Source organism: Montipora capricornis, chromosome 11, assembly GCF_036669925.1.
Source record: "Montipora capricornis isolate CH-2021 chromosome 11, ASM3666992v2, whole genome shotgun sequence".
Taxonomy (NCBI): Eukaryota; Metazoa; Cnidaria; class Anthozoa; order Scleractinia; family Acroporidae; genus Montipora; species Montipora capricornis.
The window spans coordinates 37,815,313-37,829,244 of record NC_090893.1 but is presented as its reverse complement, the minus strand read 5'-3'; the positions used below and the strand labels follow the sequence as shown (position 1 = coordinate 37,829,244).

Below are 13,932 nucleotides of genomic sequence, written 5' to 3'. Positions count from 1 at the left end.
CAGTAGTTTCCAAAAAACGGGTAAGGAATTGAATTGAACAGAGAAATTTGAGTATACCTCGCAAAGTGATCCTGAAGTTCCGGAATTCCGGAAGAGGCGGAAAATCCCGTCCCGCTAGTTCGTTCCTCCTCACTCGAATTTTCTGCTTACGTTTTGGGGCGACAGTTGATCACGTGACTGGTTTCGAGTAGCCAACCGAAAAATGCTGTTCCATTCGCCCCAAGTACAACCTTCCCACAATGGTAATAGATAGCATCATGACTCCTTTAGGTGTTTGATATCGCATCTTTTGAATTCATCAGTTGCAAATGTTTATACCGTACATTTACTCGATTAAAGACGTTGAACGCCGCCCTCGAATTAACGCCGCAGATGAAAGGAATACCAATAAACGCCACCCTCGAACGCACCCAATTAGACTCGGAATGCGGCGTTTATTCGAGGATTGTAAGAAAAAGTACACGTTACAACTCGGTAATCTAAACCAGCCCTTTGGAAATTTATTTTCCTGTATGAACATGTTTTTAAGTTCGACTGAGTGGCCATAATTTGTCGCTCTTTCTTCAGAATTTTTGCATTTTAAGGCCAAGAATTTTGCCGGTATAACGAGGTCGACCGTTTCTCTGGAACTTTAAGCACATTATGTTTTAAGGGCCCACCTTCAACCGACATGTATTGCGTGCCGTGGAACAATTTTCATACATGAAAATCCCGTCAGAGCTGAAATTCATCCAATCAGATCGCAACGATAAGCAATGCGAATTTCCATAAAAAAAACAAACGGTCGAAAAGCCTGTCGGTTAAGGTGGGTCTTTAATTAAAGAATATTTACAAAAGATCTACCGTAATTGTTGTCAGTGATTTAAGAAACATGATTTTGAAATAAACGCCGCCCTTGAATAAACGCCCCATCCGAGATGCTCAAAATTCAATAAACACCAAGGCGTTAAACGAGTGAATACGGTAGCCGGCTGGTACTGATTTTTTACAGGTCACAAGCCACAGGTCAGAGGTCACAAGTCATTGTTTTACAAATACAGAAAGTACCCTCCACATTCATAAAAGCTAACCTTACGGCCTAACTAGGCCTAGACAAAAGTTTTTAGGCCTAAGGTTAGCTTTTATGAATGTTTAGGATACTTTCTGTATAGATCGTTTTCACGTGACGTCATCACCTTTCAAAATCTAAAACTAAAGATCCACCAAAGTTTTTATCCTCATCAGGCATAAGAGGCGGCATATCTATATCTGTTGACAATTTCACAGCTCAATAGCGTGCTTCGTTTGGAAACCAGAGCATTTTGAATTTCCGGATTATGTAGGTGCGTGACACAAAGCTACGATCAAGTTTGTTGAAAAATATATACTTATCTCATGATTTTGAGCCCTTTTAGAAGTTAGAGCATTAGGAAAAGTGCTTATGTAAATGCTTGTTTTTTCAGTAGTGATAATCAGTCGCCTAGATAGCCAAAGTCAGTTCCAGATGTTTACACTATTTTCCGGCCGCCATATTGGTGTACCACTGAGGTACACCAATATGGCGTTTTCATACTGGGCTCTGTAAATTTCTGCGAAACATTTCGACGAATATCTGAAGTTTGGGGAAACGCAGAGGCCTAAAACTTGGACAAGTGTCTTATTTCTTTATCTTCTATAAGATAACAATTTCTTAGCGTTTTGCACTGGATAGTTTTTGATTTATTTTTTTTATTGCGTGACAGTGAAAACGATCTATTGGTAAAACAATGACCTGTGACCTGTAAAAGATACCAGCCATACGATAGCTCTTTTTCAGAGGAATCATCAATTATTTAAGTCAACTAAGGCTTGCCTCTTCGGGTTTGACTTCCGATTCTTTTACCTAAAGTCTTTTGAATATTGTAACGTATTTTATTTTGATTTTACTCAGGCTTTGTAACTTTTTTTTGGAACTAATAGTATCTTGTATTGTCATGCGTTTTATACATGAGCTTCTGGCTCGGATTTGTAGAGTAAACTCTTCCCGCGTTTTGCCGTTAATAAATTGAATGATTGATTAAATGAAAACTTGTGGTCGAATGGAAAGCGCCCATTGTTTTATGCGTCAAAGTCCAAGAGTCAAACGTGACGTTCCCGAGCTGGCAACATGTTCTCTACCTTGAATTGACGATTATCGTTAATTGTTAATTTGCTTTCAATTTACTATTATCGTTAATTTAGGACACTATGTCCCAGGACTTGTGGTAGCAAATAAAAAGAAATAAGTAAAAGCAGCCCCTGGACAGGATTTAAACCCGGAGCACCCACTTCGAAGGATCTGTTTTTATCCACTTAACCACTAAAGATCAAGTGTCTAAAAATGTGCCGATTATTTACCAAAACTAATTAGTATATATATAAAATCATTGCTGAATAATGGTTAAGTCTAAAGCTTGATTTTAAAATGGTTAGTTTTCTCTTGAAGTTTGGTAACCGACATTTTTCACTTAGCAGCTGTTAATACAAGTTTACAGCGGCACTTTTGGAAGAAAAAATTATTGACATTAATAAAAAATGACATCTTCGCAGTTAGTGATGTGGTAGTCTAGTGGTTAAGTGAGGGGGTTATTAATTACACGTTCCCAGGTTCGAGTCCTGCGAGTCCAAACGTTAAAAGTAATATGTTCATTTCCTATAATCCATATCTAGCTTTCAGTGTTCTGAAATAACGATAAAAGTAAATTGAAAGCAAATTAACAATTAACAATAATCGTCAATTCAAGGTAGAGGACATGCTGTCCCGAGAACGCCCCTTACGCCCCAACTCTCGCGCTTCTTGCGACTAAGCGCTTAAAGGCCTGGGAACAAGACTGCTTTCATAGAGTGTGATGTAGAAGTGCTCAAAAAAAGACACCAAAAGAATTCTTTTTGGGAAAAAAAAAACTTGGTGACTGGTATTTGTTTAGTATATATTTATTAAAATAGTTCAGTCGCTGTTTTATAGCTGTTTCATATCCAGTTCCATTCCAAAATCTGACCATCAAGCAAAGTGCGATTGTGGAAACTGATGTTAACATCTAGGGTGTGTTCGATTGGGAAATCTGGATTTAGATATTAAAATCTGGATCTTCGGATTTCCACTCGAACACAAAATCTAAAAACAGATTTTGTCGCAAATTTCACAAGTTGAAATTCTTTCTCACTTTAGATTTCCATTTAGTGAAATCTGCGACAAAATCCGTTTTCAGATTTTGTGTTCGATTGGAAATCCGAAAATCCACGTTTTCAGATCTAAACCCGGATTTCAATCAAACGCACCTCGAGTTGATTGGAATCAAAACCAGTAACTCGCCCTATGTAAAGGAATCCAGTGACCCAAGGATTCCAGATTCCAGCCTGTGGGTTCATCCAGATCCCAAACTCACGAGTTCCAAAAACATGGATCCCCGATTTCATAGAATATTCCGGATTCCACCCTCTGGATCCAAAAGTTCACATTTGCTGGATACCGGATTCCGGGATTCCTTCACATCGGGTGAAGTAACAAATACCGTTACAAGTTTCTGCGATAGTAGTTAAAAATATTGCATACTTTTTTTGTAAGAAATTAGCCCGACAAGTTAAATGAAATAGCCTGCGATGCAATTATCTCATTTATAGTAAGCGCGAGTGCCCTTTTTGAGCACGGTCATGTTAAAACGCAGATTGCAGATTGTATATTGTTTAGATTACGCAGATTGATCATGAGGACTTTTTCATTTGCTTTAATCACTGATAACCAGAAAAGAGGCATTACATTGACATGCATGTGAATGACGCCAACACGTGTCACCTCCCAAACAGCGCATTTTGCAACACACACAAGATGACCCGTGAAGAATCCGGAACGCAATGGAAAAACAAATTCCAAGAGATAGTAATAATTTGAACGCACTTCAAAAGAAATGGTCAAAAATGAAGTCTACCCTTCAAGATATTTGATATTTAAAGGTTTTTTCAGATGGTTTTGAATAGTCACCGGCAGAACCTGTACACATAGACCTCTCTGTGTTCAATGCGTAGGCTTACATTATTGTAATATAGGTAAATGTACAATCAAAATTGTTATAACTGCTGTAAACATTTAAATAATAGAAAACTGATTGTAATGTTGTAACGTTAGTGGCATCGGTACTTTGGATGGGGAGTGGTGCCTAATGGTCGTGGCGCATGGGTCGTGGGTACGAAGTCGTCGGCAATCTCGACCCCACAGCTCTTCTCTTGATTGAGCGAGAGAGGAGCTCTGGAGAACCCTGAAACAAAGTGTCTTCTCATTGGTTTTCGTGAAGAACAATCAAAAGCGTCTCTAATTGGTGCATTCATGCTGGCGCGAGGAGTGAGCAGGCGCCGTTAGGTTTTGGCTATAAGAACCCTACGGCGCATGTTCTCCTGCATAGAGTTTCCCAGAGCCTTGGGTCGATCCAAGGCTCTGGTGACGAGAATGAAGTCGTCGGTTGCTACATAAGTAACGAAACCTTAGTGATGCGGTAGATCAAGTATGCATCCACTAGGTTTCTATTTTCCACCACAAACCGTAGCAAACTCTCACGGTGGGGTGTTGGTACGGTGTAGCAAACCCATGCAAAACACTCCAAATTGCGGTTTCAGCCTAGCAAAGGTTAGGCTGGTGACCCCTGCTAACTATCTGTTACCTGTTGTCTGGGACGGTTTTTCTCCGGGTACTCATCAGTACTCTATTTGTTTATTTCAATTTACAGTGTCCCCAATTAGTGCTCCAGCGCTACAAGACTAATCACTAAAATAATAAATAAAGTTCCTTTCCTTTCTTTACCATACCGCGGTTGCAATCCTTAGTGACGCAATTTTAACCCGAGAGCACACAGCGAAACAACAATTCCGTTGTGAAAAGACAATAAAAGGCAGGTATTCCGATTTCGCTCTTAGAGACACATTTTGATGCTGATTTAGGACTAGAACTAGGACCATCATTTCAACATAAAAAAATAGGCACGCATTGCGTACGTGTGGCGTAGTAGTGCAGTAATACAGCGCTTTTTCTATAACTGTCAACTGAGCTGCGTTTTGTTTTCCAGGAGATTCAAGTTGTCTTTGCGCAATATGTAGCTATAATGGTACACGATATTTTTTGGGTACCGTATATCATTGTAGTGCCATGGTAAAGCCCCATGAGAAGACGTGTGGTTACTAGTAAATACTAAACCCACAAAGATTGAAGAAAATAAAAGGGAATGGAGAAACATTGTCTTCGAGGATGACATGTTGATCATTTCCAAGTTTCATTGCGACTTCTTTATCGCCACAAGCCTCTAATAGCTTTCCAGCACAAAAACGCACTGAAGTTAACCTATGTCCGGTTGGGTTAGTATTTGGATGGGTGACCTCAAGATGTACGACTTCCGTTCAGAAACAAAGGACCGAACATTCTGTTTTAACGTTCAAAAATTTCGAACCAAGCAAGGTGCAGATTTTGTTAGCCAGCTTTATACAAAACAAGTATTTATGCAAAAGTAAATAAATATTGATATACAATCTTTTAGGAAGAGCAGAAAGAAGTTTTCAGGAAGTGTCGATCGACAATTAAATATTTTGCCATCAGCAACAAAATTTGCGACATGAAAAAACAATATAAATTGGATGGTCCCAATTTCTTCGGGACTGGGACCCAATGGCGGCCGCTCCTGCCGACTTTGGGCTCTCGCTATTTTTCATTTGGCCGTCCTAAAAACTCTTTTGCCGGGCAGTGGTTTATGCTACGAAACTAATAAAGTACTGTTCCAGAATACTGTTCGATCTTTTGGGACAAATTCAACCAAGGGACCATGTTATCACCGAATCAAAACTCCCGTGGCGAAATGGACTAAGCGTGGGATCACGGTAATTTGTCTCGCCGAACCATCTAGTATCTCTTGCTTCACCTGCCAGGAAACCATCTTTACGATTCGGGGACGTTCACCCACAACCCGAAACCGATACCTCCGGTCGGCTTGCCACTCAATTCAACCCTGGTCGTATTATTTATTCCGCGAGTCATTTGTTGTCACTTAATAACTGTTCGCAGTCGCAACGGAGGGATAATGCAGTCACCGAGCAGGTTATAACGAGTCTACGTCAAGCTGGTATTTATTGCAATTTGAATGGTCCCACTACTGGAACATCGAGGATTCTAGTTCGTATAAGGGACTGTGCAATTATCTGAAGGAGGAAGGGGGGCGGGGGTTGTAAGATTAATAGGGGGGCCTGAACTTAAACCAAAGCGCAGGGTAGGGGGGGGGGGGTAAGATGTAATTTCTTTAACATTTGTCGGGGGGGTTAGAAGTTAAACTGAGAGGTCTGATCTCAATCCATGGACTCAAGATAATGTATATTACATGTAAGCTAATCAAAATCAATTTTGGAATCTTTTAAGAAATATTAATATTAACAGCTTCAAAACCTTCTGAGGAGGAGTCAACCAAGTATGAAGGTGGTTCATCAGGCGACGATTGTGTGGAGCGCAGCTTCCAAGTTTTATTTATTGATGATGCAGACATACCAGAAGTAGTGTAAAGGTAAAGAGGGATGTAGAGAGGATCGGAGGTTGGGGAGGGGGGTTGAAAGTAATCTCCCCTCTAGACGGGGGTGGACAAGAAGTGATTTTAACTTTAATTCAGGGGGGGGGTGCAACTTTATTTAAGGCCTAATTTGCTAATTTTAGAACCCCCCCCCCCCCCCTCCCCTCCGGATAATTATTGCACAGTCCCTAACAAAACCTCATGGTCGCCGTCCTGGAAATATCTATAGTAGGACAATTTATACGAACATGACAAATTGATTGACGTGTCGTCCATGACTGGTTATGCAAATTCTAACCAGTCCATTGGCCGAACCCCTGAGACCATTCGCACTACTGGCGAACAAAGCATTGCGGTTCATACATCACGCAACAGCGTTACAAGAACGAATGCGTTAGCTATATGTGGACGCGCTGGCCGACGTAAGACCCACGAGAGCCAATTTGAAATCAATTCCGCGATCCCATCGGCGCGCTAAACAGAGAAACGATCTATCTAGCTTCTATTTGGTTAACAAGCGCTCCTTGGATAATACGTTCGAAGAACTAACTGCCCAGCTACTAACAGTTCCAGCGGTTCGTAAAAAGCTGCTCGGTCTAGGTACTTTTAAAGCACCGGGTCCCAGTCCGTCTCCTAAAAGAGTTTGCACCTGAGCTGGCTGAGCCGGTTACTAGCATTTTGAACCGCTCACTGTTATCGGGGATATTCCCGACACAAGGGAAGGACGCTAACATCATTCCTGTTCCCAAGGCCACGCCCATAACTGGGGATGGGAATTTAAGACCTATCGCCCTGACGCCGGTGCTTTCTAAAGTGCCAGAGGATTTCGTGGTTGAGTGGCGGTTAGAGGATGTGAGACATCTCATCGACCCCCAGCAATTCGGCAGTCTCAAGGGAACCTCTACCACCTAGTGTCTTTTGGACGTGGTCCACAACTGGCTCTCGTCCATTGACCACCCTGGTAAGTTCCTGAGAGTGTGCTTCCTAGATTTCAGAAAGGCGTTCGATCACATTGACCATACCATCTTGGTCTCTAAGCTCATCCATCTTTGAGTACGTGGTTCTCTGATAAGATGGATTTGCAGCTTTCTTAGTGGTCGGCGCCAAGCCGTAAAGCTCGTAAACGCTATATCGGAGTGGATGCCCGTCCATGCTGGGGTACCTCAATGTGCAAGTCTAGGCCCAAGCTAGGTCCAATACTATTCCTGATAATGATTTACGACCTAGCCACACGTTCCCCTCTCCTCTCAAATCACTGAAAGTACGTTGATGACATCACAATTTCGGAGGTTATCTTCTCGGGCGAGGCTTCCCTGATACAAAATGACCTAGACTGCATTTTTCAATGGGCCGAGTGTAACAACATGAATCTAAATCCTAAGAAATGCAAAGATATGGTCATTTGTTCCTTAAGATCCCAGCAAGACCTTCAAACATTGCTGATCAACATCTTACCGTTAGAAAGGGTGTCCTGTCATAAAATACTTGGTCTAACATTGTGCTACACTCTCAAGAGGAAGGATCGGCGAACACCAATATAATGAAATTATCACCAAGGCGTCAAAGTGCCTTCACATCCTAAGGGTTTTGAAGCGCTCTGGAGTCCCCTCTATGGACATCATTTGCGTTTATAACGCCTTGGTTCGCTCGGTCCTCGAGTATTCCTGCGTCGTCTGGGCGGCAAGTCTCCCGCGTTATCTAGTAGACCACTGAAATTGAAAGGATACAGAAGAGGGCCACGCGTATCCTATTCCCTGGCCTAAAATATCAACAGGCCCTCGTACAGGTTAACGTGACAAGTCTTGAAATGAGGCGTGACCATCCCTGCCAGAGGGTTTGGCAAAACATCAGTGCCGACCCGGCTGCCAACTGCACCGCCTCCTCCTCCTACGCGTGCTCGATGCCACTCGCATCATTTAAGGAACAGCAAAACTTCTAGCCGCTTTAAATTTAGGACAAACCGGTTTGAGAAGAGTCTTTTTCCTGCTATGGCCAAAATGTATTAGTTAATGTATTAGATAGGTTTTAATAAATGAATTGTAATATAAGTTTTTAAAATATACAATGTAATCCCAGTCCCTATCAAAAAGCATGTAAATTTTATAATATTTTTATATTTTTCAATTATTTATATACCACATTGTAATTCATCTTTTAGGTGCCAATATGTGTATTCAATAAACCATTATCATTATTATTATTATTATCATTATCATTATCATTGTTATTATTATTATCATTATCATTATCATTATCATTATCATTATCATTATTATTAGTAGTAGTAATTTTGAACCAAGAATATAAAAAGTTACCATCAGCGAAAAACATTTTTGGAGATTTTTGCTACGTTCAATTTTTCTATTGTACTATTGCCTGCACAAGTAAATAGCAAAATCGAAAGCGCTCGCCGTGATCAAGTTATCTTGCGTGTTTACTAACAACTCGCAAAAAAAGGATACATCCATATCAAAATGATGGCAGCACACCGGGTTTTTGTTTTTTTTTAGTTTTCTTTCTTTTTTCAGTTTCAAGTGAGTGTTATAAAGTTTGACAAAAAATGTGCGAATTCAACACAAAGAGCACAAGCGCCCAACCCTTGAGGTTGACCATTATTTCTGCAAATCAAAAATTCACTCTCCTAGACGAGGTTATTTATCACCAGTTAATTCCATCGTTTTGGAAATAGCAGCTGCTTTATTATTCATCGGCGTCACAAATTCTTGCCGGTTTTGGGGCTCATTTGTTGAAACTCAAGCACGCTTGCAACAGACCTGTTTATTTTAGTGGGTTATGCACGCGCTGTGGGCCTATTGTCACGCTTACACTTTTACACTTAGCTTTACGCTCTTACACGCTTACACCCTTACAACCCGGTGACATGGTGAGTAGTGCACTTACAATGCACTACCACAAAAATGGCTTCTCCTACCTGGACGCAGGACACCAGCTCCGTTGAAGTTTGTATCGGTCTGTCAGAAATTTGTAAGGTTTTCACGCTACACCGGGTTGCACTAAGCGGTTACCTTTTTTTGGAAAATAAATAAATAAATAATGCGCTTGAGCTTTCTTAGAGCCACAATGCACTATGAACCGCAAACCGTAGTGCAACAACTTTTTTCTTCCCGCGGGGTAGTTTTGAGAGAGCTGGTTTTACGAGACATCTGGTTTGTCTCTTCTACTGGGCAAACCTGCCCAGAGGGAAGGAGCACGAACAGGACTCGAGGTCCTATGCGAGGTGCTCCACCCTACCCTATCCAGACCAGAAAGACCAGACCACAACACCGGGAACTACATGCCCTAAGTATGATAAATCACCATATATATTTGTTTTCCTCAGAGGGAATATGGACGTGTAGACAAGTGTTCTTATTTTACCTCATTTAAAAAGTCTTCTAAAAGATTTGATAAAACTATAACTCGTCCAAACCAGCATCAAAATTTTGAGAGTTTTCACCAAGTTTTGAAGTGCACTGACTTCAATCCACCGGAAGCGATGCGATTGGTTGACAAAGTGTTCGTCGAAAAAGACTGGAAATAGCAGGTCGGTTTTGCATCTTTCAAAAATTTCAGAGGTTGCATCTTCAAAAATTCGAGCGTACGTCCCATATAAAGATGGCTGAACGACACGGATTTCAAGGCAAGCAAACGATAGATAAATATTCCTCGTCTCCTTGAAATATAAGACATATACTGAGGCTGGTAGTTGCAATGGTCACTTTTGTTTGAGGAGACAAGGGCCAGGTTTATCAATCTGCACAAGTGAACGCACGTTTAATTTGTCCTTAACTAGGGGAGTTTTAAAGTTTTTTTTTCTTTTTCATGTTTGTGGCTTCATTCTTTTGGGAGTAATACGGAATCTAGAGTTGACATATACCACTCCGCTGTAACTAACAACATGCTGTTTTTTTTGTGATGTGCTATTTAGATTTTATTTATTAAGTAAGCTTAACCTTAGCACTTGTTATAGATAAGAGCTTACTGATAGAGGCGAAAAGGTCAGACCAGTTCCTTCTATTGTCTGCAAAAATATAATTAAGCAATGTAGAAGTCAATTGAACCGTATAAAATGTAGAACATAGAATGAAGTAAAACTTGATGGAGAATATCCGACATGATATGATGCAAAAGACTTATGTGTCAGTCGAGTGAAAAATCATAGACAGAAAATTAAAAAAACAAAAATTTTTCATCGTGAATTTTTCGTGGTACTATGCGGGTTTACTTTTAAACGAAAGGTAAACAGGACAGTGCATAAATTAACAATTGTTAAAAGTAGCTCCTCCCCTCATACTGCAAATAACAAACCCCAGTTGGTCTCGAGGGAGCAAGATACTAACAGAGGTAAACTACCTTGTTCATCGTTTGATTAAAAAGGTGGTATTGGACAACATCGCAGTGTTTGTAAACCACGAGCACTTTTGCAGTCAAGAGAAAATATCGGCAAGACTCTTTTCGTTCCTTGATATTAAGCACAAAGAGGTAAACTGAGATCCCGACAGGCGTATATGTAAGCATCTGAAGCATTATTTTATCATTTGGCTTGCTGTGCATTCGGATAAAACACGTCAATCGCTTTATGTTTTAAAAAAAAAAGTTAACACTGCCTGCAGGCTCGTTGTATGAAGTCGCTGAAGGTTTGATACAGTATAGTTTTTTTAACTCTTTCCTCAGCTGACGTCGTAGAGAAATCTGTTTAGCAATTCAAGCAGCGCTGTCATGCCGCTAACGAAGAAGGGAGCAAAAAATGATATTAGTAAGTTAATTTTTGTTCCTTGATCTTTTCACGGCACTAATGTTGAAGTCAAGTGGGCTTTACAGGGTTCATTGGTGATATAATCAGTGCTTTTATATTCAGCGGAATTTAGTTCAAATTGAAAAAGTTCAAACCTAAATTTAGCTTTCAAACATTAACATTCCTGAGACGACTACCGTCAATATTCATGTCAGAAATCCGTTCAGTTTAACTTGAGCTTAACTAATATATGTGCTTCGGTTTTCTTTTTCAAACTTGCATGGAAACTGAATGAATGAAGTCGAATAATTTTCAGCAGGCATCAGCCATATTTGTCAGAACTTCGTCAGTGATGTGTGGGGTGGCTACTAGCATTTACGATTTTTGTTTGTATCACAATTTATACTCTTGAGCAATGGAATCTGTGTGACGCGCTGACAAACCGATAGTGATTTTGCGATACCAGATTTTCGTAGACATTCGAAGTTACTTTAGGAAGTGCCTGTAGTGAAATGGGCCTTGTTTTTTTTTCGTTGAGAAATTTATTTATTTTGTTATTTGTTAGTATAAAGGGGGAATAATAATTATTGACAATTGCTTCGCTTATCTTGGCGCGATTCCTTGAATTCATTATGTCCTGCTACGTGACATCTGTTGATCTTTTTGAAGAGGACTTAGCTGACGTTTTGTCTGTCGCTTCAAGCAAAAAGGTTATTTCGAAGCAGTTGTATTTCACATTTTTGTGGGTTTACTTGTTATAAGTGTATACACTGATATTTACCAAGACGTCAAAAATAATATTTTTGTGTACTATGAGCATTTGTACCAGAGATCGTCTCAGTTTTTAAGAAAGTAGTCAAGGGTAGATTTTGGCAGAAGAGGGCAAACTGGACGACAAGTAAGGATCATTATTATGATTTATGAACTATAGATAATTTAAAGATTTCATATCAGAAAATTGAGAAAAATATCTGAAATATTGGGTTCTTACAATTTAGCCAAATAATCTGGATGGAATGATTTTTGCATAAAGATTTCCGAATTTATTGATCAACCGAATAAGAATGGTGCTTAACCATTTATTATCTGGCATTCTATCCCACAAATTTACTTGATCTTGTGGAAAGGGCCTGGAAATGGAACAATTCTCGCAAATGGTAATTTTCCAAATTCCATTCCGTACGGGAAACGTGGACTACCTCTGGAGTTTGTCCACAATTTCTGAGACTATTTTCTGGAAAATAGTGTCTTTCCATTTGACCTCAAATCGGCATTTCCAGGTTTTTTGGCTAAATGGCAAACACCCATCTTTTCTTGAAAACCCAAACTTTTTTCACTTCTGAGAGAAGATGCTATATTTGCACAAAAGACTCTTTATGGAGCAGACCTTTTCCACGGGTAAAGGGTGAGGGTTAAAGGGTAGAGAATTCTACCTGATGGTTATCATGATTAAACTTTTCAACAACCTGACCTGCAACCTAATAATTACCATGAGTGATATTACCTTGTTTCGTCGATATAATGTTGATCGATGAAATGAAGCACAGATTGGAGAAGATTTAATAGTCAAGAGAAAAAAATTCCAACCTTACGAGAGCAAGCTATCTGCAGTGACTATGCGAACAAAAGAATAAAAGGAGTTTTGAAACAGTTCTATCCGATCTTCTTTGGTAAACTTAAGGAACGAAAGTGAAGAAAGAGTGCAAGAAAAATGTCAACAATACAAGGTTTTCTGGGTGGTCAGCAAATCAAGTAGTATCCCCAGCCAACAAGATGTAATGTAAGTGACAAAAACATGGCTAATTTCCATGTGCATTGCAAAAGCCCATTTCCGACTTGTTGTTTTGCTCTGCTTTAAAACAAATCTTTCAGGGAAACTATTCAAATGAATTGGATAAAAATGCTCAACCATTACCATTTCAATGGTTTTACAAGAGGATTCGCTTTCAAAAAAGAGACAAACAGCAACTCAGAATTGGTGTTTCTTTAACGATGATCTGAAAAAGGATCATTGATCAAAGATCACTTTGTTCATGGTGCATCAAAGGAACCTAAGATTCCTTTCCCAGAGTGGACTCATGGGTGGGTTAGGTAGAAATTTCTTCTCTTCACCGTTCACCCAAAATTATGCCACTTCATTCAAACTTTTCAATAGCAAATCGTCGCAAGGTAGAGTACAATCCACTCGCTTTCGATTTACAGAACAACTCTCTTGCTCTCTGTCTTCCCACATTACATGATACAAGTCAATCAAAGTTACACTCCATATTTTGTACATTCCATTGTCATGCAATGAAGCACAGCCAAAACCCGCATGGGAATTTTGCCTTGCGTGACACTAATATATGGATTCTGACACCCTTTACCCTTTTACCTGTTACTCTTTACCCTTTACCTGTGGACAAGGTCTGCCGCTCTTTATGAAGGAGACACCCTCTGGACTGGATCCACGTATTTGCCTTGGAAAAGTGTCTGTCCTTTTACTTGACAGGATATGTATATATCGTCAATTTTAAACGTAAATAACATTTGGCTGTTTAAAGTAAATTGCATGTTAATCAAGGTTAAACTAATGGGAGTTCCTTATTATTTTTAATTTAGTATAGTTACTAAAGCCTTAGGTATTTATTGGTCCCTTGTTGGGGACTTGTACCTGCACACAGGCTC

General features: G+C 39.9%; 1 protein-coding gene across 3 annotated transcripts in view; it reads left to right on the top strand.

The window, feature by feature from the left end:
- Positions 1-10,827: 10,827 nt before the first annotated feature.
- LOC138022747 (cAMP-dependent protein kinase catalytic subunit alpha-like) overlaps positions 10,828-13,932 on the top strand; it is a 20,375-nt gene continuing 17,270 nt past the window's right edge. The window contains exons 1-2 of one of the 3 annotated variants that reach the window (XM_068869682.1): positions 10,828-11,040; positions 11,205-11,286. In XM_068869682.1, the coding sequence (XP_068725783.1) occupies positions 11,250-11,286 (37 nt within the window). In that variant the 5' untranslated portion in view covers positions 10,828-11,040; positions 11,205-11,249. The remainder of the gene's footprint in view (positions 11,041-11,204; positions 11,287-13,932) is intronic. The other 2 variants (XM_068869684.1, XM_068869683.1) reach the window with 2 other exon arrangements.